Source organism: Podarcis muralis, chromosome 13, assembly GCF_964188315.1.
Source record: "Podarcis muralis chromosome 13, rPodMur119.hap1.1, whole genome shotgun sequence".
Taxonomy (NCBI): Eukaryota; Metazoa; Chordata; class Lepidosauria; order Squamata; family Lacertidae; genus Podarcis; species Podarcis muralis.
The window spans coordinates 44,907,224-44,924,554 of NC_135667.1; the positions used below are offsets into that span (position 1 = coordinate 44,907,224).

General features: G+C 45.2%; 1 protein-coding gene across 2 annotated transcripts in view; it reads right to left on the reverse strand.

The window, feature by feature from the left end:
• Nucleotides 1–17,331, reverse strand: part of RMND5A (required for meiotic nuclear division 5 homolog A) — a 31,944-nt gene that overhangs the window by 10,424 nt on the left and 4,189 nt on the right. For both annotated transcript variants that reach the window (XM_077917499.1, XM_077917500.1), the window contains exons 2-5: nucleotides 12,324–12,466; nucleotides 3,963–4,097; nucleotides 3,681–3,781; nucleotides 659–825 (exon numbers count right to left, since the gene is read on the reverse strand). In XM_077917499.1, the coding sequence (XP_077773625.1) occupies nucleotides 659–825; nucleotides 3,681–3,781; nucleotides 3,963–4,097; nucleotides 12,324–12,466 (546 nt within the window). The remainder of the gene's footprint in view (nucleotides 1–658; nucleotides 826–3,680; nucleotides 3,782–3,962; nucleotides 4,098–12,323; nucleotides 12,467–17,331) is intronic.

The window sequence follows — 17,331 nt, forward strand, 5'->3', positions numbered from 1 at the left end:
GGGGGAGCCTTAGCCACACGCAGCCTCTCCCGGGCAGAGGAGGAAGGCTCCTCTTGCCCGGGAGAGGCTGCGCGCGCCTAAAGAGGAAGCCAGGACAGCGAGCGGGATCCCACTGGCTGTTCTAGCTTCTGGCTTAGCCATGCGAAACCTCCGCAGGGGAGCGGGTAGCCTTCATCCCGCTCCCCTGCGGAAGTTTCGTGCAGCTATCCCTGGCTTTTGCGAGAGGTGGAGGAAGGGACAGAGCGGGTGGCTCTGTCCCTTCCCCCACCTCCCAGAAAAGCCCCCAAGAGCTGCACTTAAAGAGCGTGCAGCTCTTCTGGGAGGAAAACCAGCAGGCTTGCTTTCGCTGAAGCCAGGAGGGCAAGAGGGATCGGTGCACACCGATCCCGCTTGCTCTCCTGGCTTCAGGGGTAGCCCCGCAAAGCCTCCTGAGCGAAAATGGAGGCGCGCTCCCTCTTAGCTCAGGATGCTTTGCGTTGGTTTCTTATTTCTTGTTTTCTTCCCCTGAAAACTAGGTGCGTCCAATCGTCCGGTGCATCTAATAGAGCGAAAAATGCGGTATATGAAGATAAGAAGTACACATCGTAAATTCAGTACAATCACCATTCTTAGCCTACAAATATGAACTCGGGACCCGGGTGCATTTAATGCAGCTTACCTTTCTGATGGTTTAGAGCAAATGGCTGAAAGTTTTTAGCGTATTGCAGTGCTTCTCTCTGGTTTGTAGTTCCGCCCATTAATAAACTAATAAAATATAATCTGTGTAGCTTAAATTCTAAAGAGCTGTTCTGTGCCATAAGCATTTCTCTGTTTGATACAGCCCACCTAAGATATAATGGAACAAAAAGGGGGAAAGGAAAAAAAAGCAAATTTACCTTAACAGGAACACTGGTTTATCAATTCAACCTTTTCCCTCAGGGTGTTTCAATGTCCGTTCACAACATTTTCCCTGTAGGAACTTTTAACATACTACCAATGGGGGTGGGGGGTGGGGTGGGGGTTCAACCTGGAGACAGAATACCACGACTGTTCTTTTAATACCACTAGCTCCTTTTCAGTTTGGTTGGCTTGAGCGCTACTTTTTCGCCCTCTGGTCACAGAAGTCATTCATTGCCTTGCACTAAAATTCGCGGTTAAAAAATTGGCAGATCATTTCCGAGGAGTTGTGGCTAAACAGGTCCTGGGAGGAAGAAACCCTGAGGGCGGCTGAGTGTCATCAGTTGCAGTTGGGATCAGAATTGTAAAGAACCGCTTCTGGCCTGTAAACATCCACTCACCTACATTCCCGTACCAGGTATGAATTATCTCTAGGCAACCAGGCAGGGAGGTTTCCATAAACTGGAAGAATATGAGGTCCCCAGCTCTCGGCTACTGATGGGCCAAAGTGACTTGCATGTGGGAAAAGGAGTTAGAAAAACATCTTATGGACTAGTAACTTGTGTAGATTTATTTGCAATAGTTACAAATAAATATTTCCCGCTTGTATTTTGTGAACCAATGAAAAATTACGCTGGCTAATAACCCGCAATTAGCCGTTCTAAACATTCCATTCAGCTTATTAATACTGTTTGTCACACATCCTGAAGACTGTTTTCAATGCTCTGTTTCTTTGGAGCAGTGGTTAAAGGCCAGGGACTGCAGAGATTGGATTGCAGTGACTTCCCAGAATTACATTTGGGATTTGAAGGCAAGTTATACAAATTTCAAGGGAACTGATTTCCATATATGTGTGTGGGAGCATGGGCTGTGGACCACAACCAACTCTGAAAAATGAAGTCGCGGGTGAAGAAATATTACTATTATTACTTATTGAATTTATATACCGCCCTATATTTGCTGATCGATAACGGAAAAGACAGATATAGTTAACACTTGCACACAAATAAATATTTCTACTTCACTCTTTTGTTTAATGCTTGAGAAACAGGAGATTTCCTGGTATACCTTTTCATTATTGCTGATGTTTACATTTTTGTTAAAAATATACAAATGAACACAATAATTTTCCTTGTCTGTATTAACAGCCCTGAGTGTGGGCAGGCCACCACCTTCCTCCAATCATGTATATTTATTCAGACATTTCATTCTCCTGGAAACTTTGGAGAAATGAAAACACTAGAATCTGGCAAATACCTAGACCAGATAATGCCCTCCAGATTTTCTTGGACTCCAATTTCCATCAGCCCCAGCCAGCATGGCTGATGGTCAAGGATGATGGGAGTTTGTTGTCTAGCAACATCCACAATTTCGGCTACCACTGACCTAGATAATTAAAAAGAAAAGGCACTCTGGCCAAAGAGAAACAGTATCACACACAAATGAAAAAGCGTAAGGATTGATAAATCCATGTATGCTATTTTCAAACTTTTTATGTGTGTGCGAGATGGAGAGACAGACAGATAGATGGGTCTCTTATATCAGGGCAGCTTAACTTTACATGAGCATGGAAGTTCAAAACAATATAACAAAGCTGACATAATGTTATGAAGGGCAACTCATCAGCTGATTAATCAGAGGTTAAAACCTAAAATCACTCTGCTTGTATTTTATCAATTTTTCAGTAACTTAAGTTTGATGCAAATAGGTGTTCAGCTGCATTTTGCTGAAAAGGCAAATGCACAGAGTTAATTGGCGATATTCGGTGTTAGTCATTCTCGGAACAGGCCTACTGAAACCACAGAACTTAGGTTCATAGATTTCAATGGGACTACTCGATAAATTAGCGGCATATCACCCATTAAAACTGCGCATTTGCAATCAATCCCTCTTTCCAGGGAACTCTGTGAACCGCCCCGAGACCTCTGGGTATAGGGCGGTATACATATTCAATAAATAACAACTACTACTACTACTACTACTACAACTCTGAATTGTAGCCCTGTGAGAGGAATAGGGGTCTCCTAACAACTCTCAAGGGACGCGGGTGGCGCTGTGGGTTAAACCACAGAACCTAGGGCTTGCCGATCAGAAGGTCGGCGGTTCAAATCCCCGCGACGGGGTGAGCTCCCGTTGTTCGGTCCCAGCTCCTGCCCACCAAGCAATTCGAAAGCACACCAGTGCAAGTAGATAAATAGGTACTGCTCCAGCGGGAAGGTAAACGGCACTTCCGTGCGCTGCTCTGGTTCGCCAGAAGCGGCTTAGTCATGCTGGCCACATGACCCGGAAGCTGTACGCCGGCTCCCTCGGCCAATAAAGCGAGATGAGCGCCGCAACCCCAGAGTCAGTCACGACTGGACCTAGTGGTCAGGGGTCCCTTTACCTTTACTAACAACTCTCAACTTCCCTTAACAAACTGCAGTTCCTAATATGCTATAAAAAAATACGAGGACACAAGTCTAAAGCGGGCTCTGTCACTTTAAATTAGTGTTAGCTCTCAGATGATGGGCTCAGCTTAGGTACCTAACAAGCAGATCAAACCATTTGTTGGTTCGTCGCCATTGTGGGCACAATGTCTGCTTCACCTGAGAGCTGCCAGTTCCTATGGAACATAGACCCACCCTGATATTGGACAATTCCTGCTGCAGGCAAGCCCCACTTGAGTTTTGGGATTTCAGCCCAGCTGGAACACATTTAGTGAACATCTATTCACTTGAGAATCCCCAGCATTAATGAATATGTTAAAATGAGAGACTTTAGATGGCGTTTTATCTGAATATTTCCAAAACAGATGCGTAACTCACTCTAACGCAGGTCTCAAAACTCTAACTTTAAGTGCTTCCAATATTCGGTTGAGCTCCACAAATGGCTGCTTTTGACTTTGGTCTATCGAAAGTCCAGACTCCTGAAAAACAAGATCATATCACACATTCTTTAGTCATTTTTATAGATGGGCAAAATAGTGTTTTCGTGTCCGCGGACCATTAGAACATAGAAGACTCCACAGTTGCCCGGAAATTCAACTAAAACAATAGGTGAAAAAATTATTTTGCTTCCCAGGAACGAGGAATTCTAGCTGCAATTACCTGGCAAAGTTCCTCAGCTACATCTAGCATTCCTTGCCGGAAAAAGTGTTCTACCATCACCTCATTCAGAATCCGCTGGCTATCAGCCTGCCAGCATCCATCTATTCCCACGCTGCTGATGTCAGAGTCAAAATTCTGTGAAGGAAAAAGTGACAATCAGACCCAGAAAAAAACCAAGCTCTTACGTTTTTATTTTTGCATTAGGCGAATTATATAAATCTCCACTCAGAAGTGCTTTTGCCTATTTCTGAACTGCCTTGCTTCGCTTCTTCTTGTCTTTTAAGATACAGTGGTACCTCAGGTTACATACGCTTCAGGTTATAGACTCCACTAACCCAGAAATAGTGCTTCAGGTTAAGAACTTTGCTTCAGGATGAGAACAGGAACCGTGCTCTGGTGGCGCGGCAGCAGCAGGAGGTCCCATTAGCTAAAGTGGTGCTTCAGGTTAAGTACAGTTTCAGGTTAAGTACGGACCTCCGGAACGAATTAAGTACTTAACCCGAGGTACCACTGTATTCCTTTCACATGATTCATTACGTCCTTTATAGAAAAAGAAGACACCATTTTGTTTCTTTCTGGTAACCATTAATACATTCTATATTTACAAATTTTAAGAAATTAAAGATAGGAAAGGGTGTAGTTCATTACCAGAAGGTAATGCAATACATATTCTATCAGAATATGAAGTTATTGTGCATAAGTCATGTCGGCTCTTAGAAGGTTGCTTTACACGTTTTTCTAGGCTGTCCTTCAGAGTGGTGTACAGTAAGCCCCCCAAAACACAAGTCTAATCTATAAAACCACATATAAGCCACCAGACATAAACATCCAGCAAATTAGATAAAAGCGGCCTTGTATTTAAGCTTTAGCATGGTAGGAGATTGACTATCAGCTGACAGGGATTCCAATCAGATGACTTGCTGATCAGGTGACTCATGGGATGAGGTCAGAGAGGGAAATTTGTGCGCACACATCCACACACCCTATCAGGGTTCTGAATTGGGAGTGCAAAACGCCTGGCAAGTCGTATTCTCTTCTCCGTGACTGTGGCTTGGGATCTGCTCCTTGTGGCAGGAGGTATGGCCACTGCTTGCTCTCCTTTTTATTTTTTAAACACATTTGGCATATTTGAGGAATTGAGGGGATTCTATCATTCTTGCCAGCCAAAAGGTGATTTGTGTCAACATTTGAACCAGCCTCCCATAGAGTGTCTTCCCCTCACTGTGCTACCATACGAGTCCTGGTGCTGGAGCCTACGTACAGTGGTACCTCGCAAGACGAATGCCTCGCAAGACAAAAAACTCGCAAGACGAAAGGGTTTTTGGTTTTTTGAGTTGCTTCGCAAGACGATTTTCCCTATGGGCTTGCTTCGCAAGACGGAAACGTCTTGCAAATTTGTTTCCTTTTTCTTAACACCGTTATTACAGTTGCGACTTGACTTCGAGGAGCAACTCATAGCACGCAGTGTGGTAGCCTTTTTTGAGGTTTTTGAAGACTTTGGTGATTTTTGAAGCTTTTCCAAAACTTTTCCGAAACCGTGCTTCGCAAGACAAAAAAAAACGCAAGACGAACGAATTAATTTCATCTTGCGAGGCACCACTGTACCATATTTTTCATTCTATAAGACGCACCAGACCACAAGGCGCACCTAGTTTTTGGAGGAGGAAAACAAGAAAAAATATATTCTGAATCTCAGAAGCCAGAACAGCAAGAGGGATCGCTGCACAGTGAAAGCAGCAATCCCTCTTGCTGTTCTGGCTTCTGGGATAGCTGCGCAGCCTGCATTCGCTCCATAAGACTCACACACATTTCCCCTTACTTTTTAGTAGGGGAAAAGTGAGTCTTATAGAGCAAAAAATACGGTAATAACCGTTCTGACTCCTGCTCTTCCTTGTACATGAGGCTGTCTCCCTGGCAAAAAGCCCTTTTTTTCTTCACATAGGCATCAACAGGAGCGGTCTACCGAGTGCACTTTTCCCACAGGACATTGATGCTCTTTGGGAACCCATGTTCTACTCTAGCCATGAGCTCTGGAATGAACTGGATGCTGCGACAAGAATGTCCTCCCCTTGCTGTTTGGCTCCACCTATTTGTCTGCAAATAGGGACGCGGGTGGCGCTGTGAGTAAAAGCCTCAGCGCCTAGGGCTTGCCGATCGAAAGGTCGGCAGTTTGAATCCCCGCGGCGGGGTGCGCTCCAGTTGTTCGGTCCCAGCGCCTGCCAACCTAGCAGTTCGAAAGCACCCCCGGGTGCAAGTAGATAAATAGGGACCGCTTACTGGTGGGAAGGTAAACGGCGTTTCCGTGTGCTGCGCTGGCTCGCCAGATGCAGCTTTGTCACGCTGGCCACGTGACCCGGAAGTGTCTCCGGACAGCGCTGGCCCCCGGCCTCTTGAGTGAGATGGGCGCACAACCCTAGAGTCTGTCAAGACTGGCCCGTACGGGCAGGGGTACCTTTACCTTTTATTTGTCTGCAAAAAGAGCGGTTCTTTTCAGGCTTGCCTATATTTGTGCTACAAGCAGATTCTTGTCTGGAGGGAGCTCTGGGTGACAGTTGCTGGGCTCACGCGCACTAGGGAGAGTGCTGTGTCCCTCGACTGCTAAACTGTGCTTCATAGATGCGCTTGAATATGATCTTGAAAGGCTATATTGGCTCCCAGTATGTTTCCGAGCACAATTCAAAGTGTTGGCGCTGACCTTTAAAGCCCTAAACGGCCTCGGTCCTGTATACCTGAAGGAGCGTCTCCACCCCTGTTGTTCTTCCCAGACACTGAGGTCCAGCACCGAGGGCCTTCTGGCGGTTCCCTCACTGCGAGAAGCAAGGCTACAGGGAACCAGCCTTCTCGGTAGTGGCGCCCGCCCTGTGGAACGCCCTCCCATCAGATGTCAAAGAGAACAACAACTACCAGACTTTTAGAAGACATCTGAAGGCAGCCCTGTTCAGGGAAGTTTTTAATGTGTGACATCTTAGCGTATTTTTGGTCTTTGTTGGAAGCCACACAGAGTGGCTGGGGAAACCCAGCCAGATGGGCGGGGTACAAATAAATTATTATTATTGTTGTTGTTGTTGTTGTTGTTGTTGTTGTTGTTGCATTTGGGGCACATTCAACTGTTGTGTGCATTGGCAGGTTCCTTCCTTTTATAGAAAAAGATGTATTTTGCATTTTTAATAATGTTGAAAACTACCCAGAGGACTCACTTAATGAGCATAATAATAATAATAATAATAATAATAATAATAATAATAAATATACAGATAACATGGGGTGCCACTGGCATGCATGCAATGTCAGAATCACTGGCTGGTGGGATTATCACGAAGGCTGGAGCGGTGTCAGAGTTGCTACATTATTTCTTGCAGAAAGTGGTTTTGTTTTACTGCCTGCCTTGCTGCTGAAAGTGCATAGGATCTTGATTACGTTACGCTAGCATAACCAATATAGCAGCTGCTGGCACAGTAGGACCAGAAGACCACTCCGTAGGACGCAGGAACTATGGTAATAGACAGGTGCAGCTTGACAGGTGAGTTACATGTAAGGCCAAGAAACATTTTATTTACACAACGTGTATTTATAGCCTGAATAATGGACTACAAAGGAAAACCCCTATTTAGAGACAATAATATTTTTTTAAACTGGGGGGGGGGTGGTCCCAAGGAATCAAAACTGGCTTAAATTGCCTCTCTGAACACGTTGGGAATGGTCTACTCTTATGAAGGCAGAAGTGGGGGTTGAGGCAGGGGCTATGTCTTGCCAAAACAGGTTTATGGGCTGAAAATTCTTCAATAATAATAATAATAATAATAATAATAATAATAATAATTTATTTATACTCCGCCCATCTGGCTGGGTTTCCCCAGCCACTCTGGGCGGCTTCCAAAAAAATATTAAAATACAATAATCTATTAAACATTAAAAGCTTCCCTAAACAGGGCTGCCTTCAGATGTCTTCTAAAAGTCTGGTGCAGTGGTACCTCGGGTTAAGTACTTAATTCGTTTGGGAGGTCCGTTCTTAACGTGAAACTGTTTTAACCTGAAGCACCACTTTAGCTAATGGGGCCTCCCGCTGCCGCCGCGCTGCCAGAGCACAATTTCTGTTCTCATCCTGAAGCATAGTTCTTAACCCGAAGCAATATCTCTGGGTTAGTGGAATCTGTAACCTGAAGCGTATGTAACCTGAAGTGTATGTAACCTGAGGTACCACTGTAGTTGTTTTTCTCTTTGACATCTGGTGGGAGAGCATTCCACAGGGCGGGTGCCACTACCGAAAAGCCCCTCTGCCTGGTTCCCTATAACTTGGCTTCTCGCAGCGAAGAAACCACCAGAAGGCCCTCAGCACTGAAACTCAGCGTCTGGGCAGAACAATGGGGGTGGAGACGCTCCTTCAGGTATACTGGACCGAGGCCATTTAGGGCTTTAAAGGTTAGCACCAACACTTTGAATTGTGCTTGGAAACGTACTGGGAGCCAATGTAGGTCTTTCAAGACCGGTGTTATGTGGTCTCGACGACCACTCCCAGTCACCAGTCTAGCTGCCGCATTCTGAATTAGTTGTAGTTTCTGGGTCACTTTCAAAGGTAGCCCCACATAGAGCGCATTGCAGTAGTCCAAGTGAGAGCTAACCAGAGCATGCACCACTCTGGCGAGACAGTCCGCAGGCAGGTAGGGTCTCAGCCTGCGTACCAGATGGAGCTGATAAACAGCTGCCCTGGACACAGAATTGACCTGCGCCTCCATGGACAGCTGCGAGTCCAGAATGACTCCCAGGATGTGCACCTGGTCCTTCAGGGGCACAGTTACCCCATTCAGGACCAGGGAGTCCTCCATACCTGCCTGCCTCCTGTCCCCCAAAAACAGTACTTCTGTCCTGTCAGGATTCAACCTCTCTGTTAGCCGCCATCCATCCTCCAACCGGCTCCAGACACTCACACAGGACCCTCACCGCCTTCACTGGTTCTGATTTGAAAGAGAGGTAGAGCTGGGTATCATCCTCATTCTCATGATAACAAAGACTCCCATCTCTTGTAGTTTGATCCTGTGAACTGTCCTGTTTAGCACTGGCTAAAGGTAAGGCGGCATTAACATTCATGCTGTGCATGACATAACCTGCTTCATGCTTTGTGCAAATGGGGGGGGGGAGCAAGCAAGGTGTGGGGGTGTAAATCATCTCAAGAGATATGCGATGCAAGATTATCCCAGGAATTGTTCCCGCCTGATCATGTGAAAATCAGGGGAAATTGGAGAAGGGTGATAGCTCACTGTCCCAAATTCAATCCCTGGTGTTTCTAGGTAAAGACCCTTGGCCTGAAAGCTTGGAAAGGCACTGCCAGTCAGTGTAGGTAATAATGACCTAGATGGGCCAATCCCCTGACTCAGGCAGCTTCTTCTGTTGCAAAATTTGCTTGCATTGACAACTCATAATTAAAGGCAGTAACCCAGCCACCGTCTCTCAAGAGCTTATCGGTTTAGGAAACTCCCTAAAATCCAGTCACTGTGCTAAAGATTAAAAACAGGAAGGGTTTTTTTTATCACTTTTAAAACAATGCTATCCAGCTTTTCCATAAAAATGCTCAACTCGCGCAGTAAAAATAAAGTAAGAAGGTAAAATGGCAGGGAACAAAGATAAGATAAAAACTAGGAGACGGGTGAATTTTCGGATTGAAAGCTTAGCCAGCTGGCTAGATTGCCATCAGAAGGCTAGAAATGAGGAAGTAAGATGGACCTCTCTAGGAAAGAAGTTCTGAAGCTTTGCTGCAGCTACAGAGAAGACCCTGTCCTGCATCCTGAACAAATGCAATTCAGAGGCTGGCAGGGTAAGATAGAGAGGCTCTCCCTCCAGAAGATCTTAGTAAGCAGACATGGTCATATGGGAGAAGGTGCTCCCAGAAGTATCCTGATCCCAACCCAGTTTAGGGCTTTAAAGGACATAACCAGCATTTTTAATTGGGCCCTTTATAATAAACCAAAGGGCAATATTCCATTATGCATGATGCCAATTCTATTGAAATTCCTCTTACGTTTTTTGCTTATTAGAATACGATAGGATACGATAATCTCTATTGCCATTGCCCCATACAGAACAACAAAATTGAAAAAATCTACATCAGACATTCAAAAACCAACAAGCCTGCTATCCCAACTATCCCAGCCTGGTTAGCCCCCTAAAAACTCTGATACCCCATAATTAAGTACAATATACTCCCATAGAGACTACCTTACACTGCGTTTAAAACCAAAATCACATTTGGGTAGAAACTGTTTCTCAGGCAGCTAGTCCTAGTCTTTATAACCCTGTACCTTCTTCCAGAAGGCAGAAGTTGAAAGAGATCATTTCCGGGGTGCGCACTATCCTGCACTATGTCTGCAGCTTTCTTATGGCACCTGGAAGCATAGATTTGATCCAAGGTGGGAAGAGTGCACCCAATTATTCTCTCCGCAGTCTTTACAACCCTGGACAACATTGCTTTTTCCCTGACGGTGCAGCTCCCAAACCAGACACAGAGACCATAAGTTAATACACTCTCAACACTACAATGGTAAAATGCCATCAACAGGTCCTTTGAGAGATTATTTTTCCGGAGGAATCTCAGAAAATATAACCTCTGCTGTGCTCTCTTCATCAGGTCTTTGCTGTTTTCTCCCCAGGTTAGAATCTGCTCATGAGTTGCCAAATGTAGGTTTTGCACATATTCGCCCGTGTTTGATGGGCTCCAAAATGGTAAAGCGAATAATCTTCCAGCACTGGCAATCAACAAAGCTCAATACAGTGGTACCTCGGGTTAAGTACTTAATTCGTTCTGGAGGTCCGTTCTTAACCTGAAACTGTTCTTAACCTGAAGCACCACTTTAGCTAATGGGGCCTCTTGCTGCCGCTGTGCAGCCGGAGCACGATTTCTGTTCTCATCCTGAAGCAAAGTTCTTAACCTGAAGCACTATTTCTGGGTTAGCGGAGTCTGTAACCTGAAGCGTATGTAACCTGAAGCGTATGTAACCCGAGGTACCACTGTAGTACCCTCTCCCCTGTTTTTCCTCTAGCTTCTCCTTTACAGGTAACATGGCCTATTAAAACATTCACATCATCTGTAACAAGAAATTTATCTAGGACCATATTAATTCTAACTTGGACCTTCCAAAAAAAGGTGCTAGGCATATTTCCTGTGGGTGATTTGCGGGAGGGGTATGGAGCCCCAAGCAGATCTAACACATCTCCTTTGGCAAAGGCCCAGTAGCTGCAACTTTTGGAAGGAGTTCCAAGTTAGTATATGGTTCTAGATAAATTTAAAACACTCTGGTTTCAATGTAAAAGGTAAAGGGACCCCTGACCATTAGGTCCAGTCGTGGCCGACTCTGGGGTTGCGGCTCATCTCACTTTATTGGCCAAGGGAGACGGCGTACAGCTTCCGGGTCATGTGGTCAGCATGACTGAGCCGCTTCTGGCGAACCAGAGCAGCACATGGAAACTCCGTTTACCTTTCCGCCAGAGTGGTACCTATTTATCTACTTGCACTTTGACGTGCTTTTGAACTGCTAGGTTGGCAGGAGCTGGGACCGAGCAACGGGAGCTCACCCCGTCGCGGGGATTCGAACTGCCGACCTTCTGATCGGCAAGTCCTAGGCTCTGTGGTTTCAATGTACCCAGGACTAAATATTTTGCTGCATTAGTCTTAATCTAATTATCTAAAGTGGCAATCTGTTTCACAGAAGGCCGGTTTTCAAGGTGAAATGCCCGGTTTACCTCTGGGTTCTTTATTTCACTTGGTTTCTGACAGGGTGCAAACTGGCGGATATGGTTTTGCATGCAGAAATATAGACACGTCCACTGAGCTTTCTTGAAAACAACCTATAGCAGAGATGGGGAAACTGTGGCCTTTCAGACGCTGTTAAATAACAACTTACATCATCCCTGACCCTGGGCTACGTAGCTGGGGCTGATAGGAGTTGGGAGTCTCACAACATCTAGAAGGCCAGAGATCCTTCATCTCTGTAAAAGCCAGTTGCAAAAGTCCGGAGAGTCTGCAGTGCTGACTCACATTAAATTTTAAACATACAAAGTTTTTAAAAACAACAACCAAGCATTGAGATACCGTATTTTTTGCTCTATAAGACTCACTTTTCCCCTCCTAAAAAGTAGGAAATGTGTGTGCGTCTTATGGAGCGAATGCAGGCTGCGCAGCTATCCCAGAAGCCAGAACACCAAGAGGGACTGCTGCTTTCACTGCACAGCGATCCCTCTTGCTGTTCTGGCTTCTGAGATTCAGAATATTTTTTTTCTTGTTTTCCTCCTCCAAAAACTAGGTGCGTCTTATGGTCTGGTGCGTCTTATAGAGCGAAAAATACGGTACAACCAAACGAATGCTCTAAATACCTTGTCAATAGCTTTCCCAACACGGGAAACACTACTGTGAATGTCTTTATGATCTGAGGCCAATTTCTGAACAGTGTCCTTTATTCGCTTGCAGCACTGGGTCATAACAAGTGATATCGTCCCCGATAGATCTCCATCTTGATCTAGAAAGAAGAGAAGAAAAACAAATAATTAATTGCATTATGAGCAAGAAACACTAATTCCCAAGAAATGAAATTTCTGCAATCGAAGGGCCCAAGCGCCATCATTTAATTTCACTTCTGAAAAGTCATAAGTAGTTTCAAAATGGATTACAGGAAACACTGGTGGGGTGAAAAATCTGTAACCCTTCAGATGTTGCTGGTCTATAGCTCCAATCATCCCTGATCATTAGCCACAATGGCTGGTGCTGAAGGGAGTTGAGGGTCCAACAGCACCTGAGAGGCCATACACCCCCCATCTCTGGTGTCAGGAAATGTTATTCCTGTGGGTTTGGCCAGCATAATTTATAGCATGCACAGCAAGTTATATTCAAGGGGGGGAAATACGTACAATCGTAACTCGAAGCTAGCATCATCGCAGCCTTGTACTCAGTGTATTATTTCAGATTATCGCTAAATGGTTGGTTGCTTACCTGGAAAAGCAGTTCTTGCAAAGTGGCCTTGTCAAGTGTACACTGTAACAAGGCACAACGTCAAGGCACAACGCACAATGTCATGAGATTCTATCCAGCATCTGAATCTTTATAGAGGCAAAAGTCTTGCTTCTGCAGATCTCTCTTACATTCCCTCCGTTCATTTCAACCCTCTCAAGACTTGAAAAGACCAAAGAGAGATGCAAACTGGGCTGGGTCACTCTGGAATGACTTTGTGGACGGTTAAGAAACCTCTGTTTCATCTCCGAGAGGTCCTGCCCAGTTTTCACTAACTGAGAAATATCCATCAGGGTTAGTAAAGATAAAGGGACCCCTGACCATTAGGTCCAGTCGTGACCGACTCTGGGGTTGCGGCGCTCATCTCGCTTTATTGGCCAAGGGAGCCGGCGTTCAGCTTCCGGGTCGTGTGGCCAGCATGACTAAGCCACTTCTGGAGAACCAGAGCAGCGCACAGAAACGCCGTTTACCTTCCCGATGGAGCGGTTCCTATTCATCTACTTGCACTTTGACGTGCTTTTGAACTGCTAGGTGGGCAGGAGCAGGGACCGAGCAACGGGAGCTCACCCCGCCGCAGGGATGCGAACTGCCAACCTTCTGATTGGCAAGTCCTAGGCTCTGTGGTTTAACCCACAGCGCCACCCGCGTCCCTTAACATCCATCAGGGTTACATCTGATGACGAGAAAAAACAGCCTTGTGAAGGTGGGTGAAAAAGACCACACACAGACCCCTAGATCAGTTGTGTTTCTTCATGGAAACAAAGCAGAGGTTTTTTTTTGTGATGACGGACTATCTGCAGTTCAGAATAGCTTAGCGGTACATTCAAGCGGCTGAGGTCTAACGAAGAACAAGGGACCAGTCTTTTCTCCTGGCAGGAAGTATTCCACACAGCATTCAGTTACCTGTAATTCTTTAATTAGGAAAATTACATTTAATTAGGAAAATTACATTTAGCAGAACCATACGGGGGGGGGGGGGAGCTAAAACAAGAGTGAATATAGTGGAACCTCGGTTTTCAAACGTAATCCGTTCGGGGAGTCCGTTCGGAAACCGAAAATCAAAGGGCTGTTGGCAAAGTGAATGGTGAAAATGGAAAAAATGCACCATGGAAAGCTGTTCAACTTCCGAGGCGTGTTCAAAAACAGAAGCATTCACTTCCAGGTTTTCAGCATTCGGCTTCTGAATCATTTGGCAGCCAAGGCATTTGAAAACCGAGGTTACACTGTATTTGGAAATCTTAGGCTAATATGACATTTAAAAAGGCCTAACTCAGAGGGAGAGGGAAGCCACACAATGTTTTGTGGTGGAAATACCGGCGGCATCCTCTGAAAATCAGAGATATGGGTCTATGAAGTTTATCCCATATGTATTGTCTTTTGAGGCAACTGCTGCTTTTATATATACAGTGGTACCTTGGTTCTCGAACTTAATCTATTCCGGAAGTCCGTTCCAAAACCTAAACATTCCAAACCAAGGCATGTTTTCCCATAGAAAGTAATGCAAAACAAATTAATCCATTCCAGGCTGTTGAAAAACTACCCCTAAAACGCTTTTCCCCACCACCCCAATCAGTGTGATCTTTCAAGATCTCTTTCTCTCTTGATCTCTCTCTCGTCAAAGTGGCTGGGCTGCAGAGCACTGCTGGGACTTCTCCTTACCGGCCCAATCAGCGCGTTCTCTCTAAAAATGGAAGCGCAACACTAAAAACGAAAGCTCAGGACACGCTCGACTTCCAAAAAAAAATTCGAGAACCGGAACACTCACTTCCGGGTTTGCAATGTTCAGGTTCTAAGCTGTTCATGAATTAGGCTGTTTGAGAACCAAGGTACCACTGTATATATAAAACAAGTGTGGCACTATGCTACTAACTTCCATTTGCCTGCACAGCAAGGCACACACTCACTCCCCAACCAAGGTCCAGGATGTCCTTCTCCAGAGAAACACGCAGGCTCAGTTCAGAAGAACAGCTGCCACTTGCGTTGATGAATAGGAGGGAAGAATTGGAGACTTCACCCCTTTATTAATCCCCTGGTCTCTTCTCTCTGGCGAGGCAAGTAGAAGCACTGCAGGCTCAAGTATCTGCAGAAGCTGTGTCAGACTGAGCAGTCCCCTGGCTTATGGTGCATCCCAGGAGAAGGCAGACTTTGTTTACCTCCTCTCTAAAATGAAGAACGGCATTCACTTCTTGCACTCTACCCTCTGTTTTAAAACCTCAAGGCACAATAGTTTCTGAAATAAAAAAATAAATGTAATTGTGGGAAACTATGGCGCTAAGCTGCTATGGTTTTCCCAGTAGTGATGTATGGAAGTGAGAGCTGGACCATAAAGAAGGCTGATCGCCGAAGAATTGATGCTTTTGAATTATGGTGCTGGAGGAGACTCTTGAGAGTCCCATGGACTGCCTATCCATCAAACCTATCCATCCTTAAGGAAATCAGCCCTGAGTGCTCACTGGAAGGACAGATCCTGAAGCTGAGGCTCCAATACTTTGGCCACCTCATGAGAAGAGAAGACTCCCTGGAAAAGACCCTGATGTTGGGAAAGATGGAGGGCACAAGGAGAAGGGGACGACAGAGGACAAGATGGTTGGATAGTGTTCTCAAAGCTACCGGCATGAGTTTGACCAAACTGCGGGAGGCAGTGGAAGACAGGAGTGCCTGCCGTGCTCTGGTCCATGGAGTCACAAAGAGTTGGACACGACTAAACGACTAAACAACAACATGGAGCTAAGCTAGTCAGCGTACTACAGAAGCTAGAAAAATCTCAAGTGCTAGCATCCAGTCTGGTATTTGAAAAGAGGGAAGGAGAAACTGGTCCACCAGATCTTTTTTATCTCCATGTTTACCTGTAGTGTCCAGTTCCTCAAGCACCGCTTCAGAAGAGCCACTTCCATGCTGCAGCAAACCATTCCCATTAACTGTTTTCTCTGCCACATAAATGCAGAACTATGTTTCACTGTCTAATCAAGACGCAGCGGTGTATCTGCCTTTAAATTTACTGGGATACTGGATAAATAATTCCCTCTATCTTCTCATTTAGCTACAAAAATCTACAAGCCTCAAGGAGATTTATCCTTTGTTCAGATGTCTAAATGCCTCGTGACTCACTAGTCTCTTTGTGTCAAACGACCACGGCTCTCAGCTTTCAACAATGAAAATAGCACGTGTTACGTCAACAGCCCCAACATGGAACTGACCATTCATAAAACTGGTGCCACCATGCAATTCCTGCCCCCCTGTGAGAATGTCATCAGCACTCCCTCAGGTGTGTGGGGGCTTTCAGATGTGTGCACTATACAAATTGTACTCTCTAACACAGGTTTCAGCAAACTTTTTCAGCAGGGGGCCAGTTCACTGTCCCTCAGACCTTGTAGGGGGGCCAGACTATATTTTTTGGAAGGGGGGAATGAACGAATTCCTATGCCCCACAAATAACCCAGAGATGTATTTTAAATAAAAGCACACATTCTACTCATGTAAAAACAAGCTGATTCCCGGACCGTTCCGTGGGCCAGATTTAGAATGCGACTGAGCCGGATCTGGCCCCCGGGCCTTAGTTTGCCTACCCATGCTCCAACATTTGAGATAGTCGCATTATGACCCCGTTCCAAGTTGCAAGGTCTCCTTTGTCAGCCTTCAATAATAACTTCTAGACGTTCCCTTTTTAAATAAACACCCAGCTTAATCCCAGTCTAAACATATTTACTTGGGAGGAAGTGCCAATAAAAACAGTATTTCCAAATAAAATGCTTACTCCTAAATGGCCTCACTGAAATCTGGCACAGAATTACACATATGGTCTCATCATTTCAACAGACTCTGTGTGTGTGTGTGTGTGTGCGCGCGCGCGCACGCGCACGCACGCATATCAGTTGCACATATCAGATATGTGTACATATCAGTTGCACATTAGACCGCAGTTATAGGAAAGTCAGCAAACTTGTTATTGTAAACTCTGTTTACATTTGCTCTATGGGATGTTCATTTAGGAGCCACCAATGACTAATGCCATTATTACTCAGTGTGAAAGAGTAAACTTACCTGCCAGTGTGGAAACAGATTAAGGCTTCCTTTTTTTTTTACTCATTACAAAAGGCCAAGGAGGGCAGGATAGATGAATCACTGCCCAGTCCTGAGATGTCAAAACAAAACATCGTCTCCTGCATCTCAAACCCAAAGCCCTTTCTCTTTCAAAACTCTGTAAGCAAATTAAGTTAGCTCTTTTTGCTCAGTCAATAACAAAGCCAAGCACTTGCGTCTGGGAAGAGGGAAAACTCCTCCTCCATATAATACAAGAAAGCCATGCTGATAGTTAGTTAGTTACTTAATTATAGTTGTTAGAAAATCATTTCCCAAAATACAGCAGCAGTAGTTTTG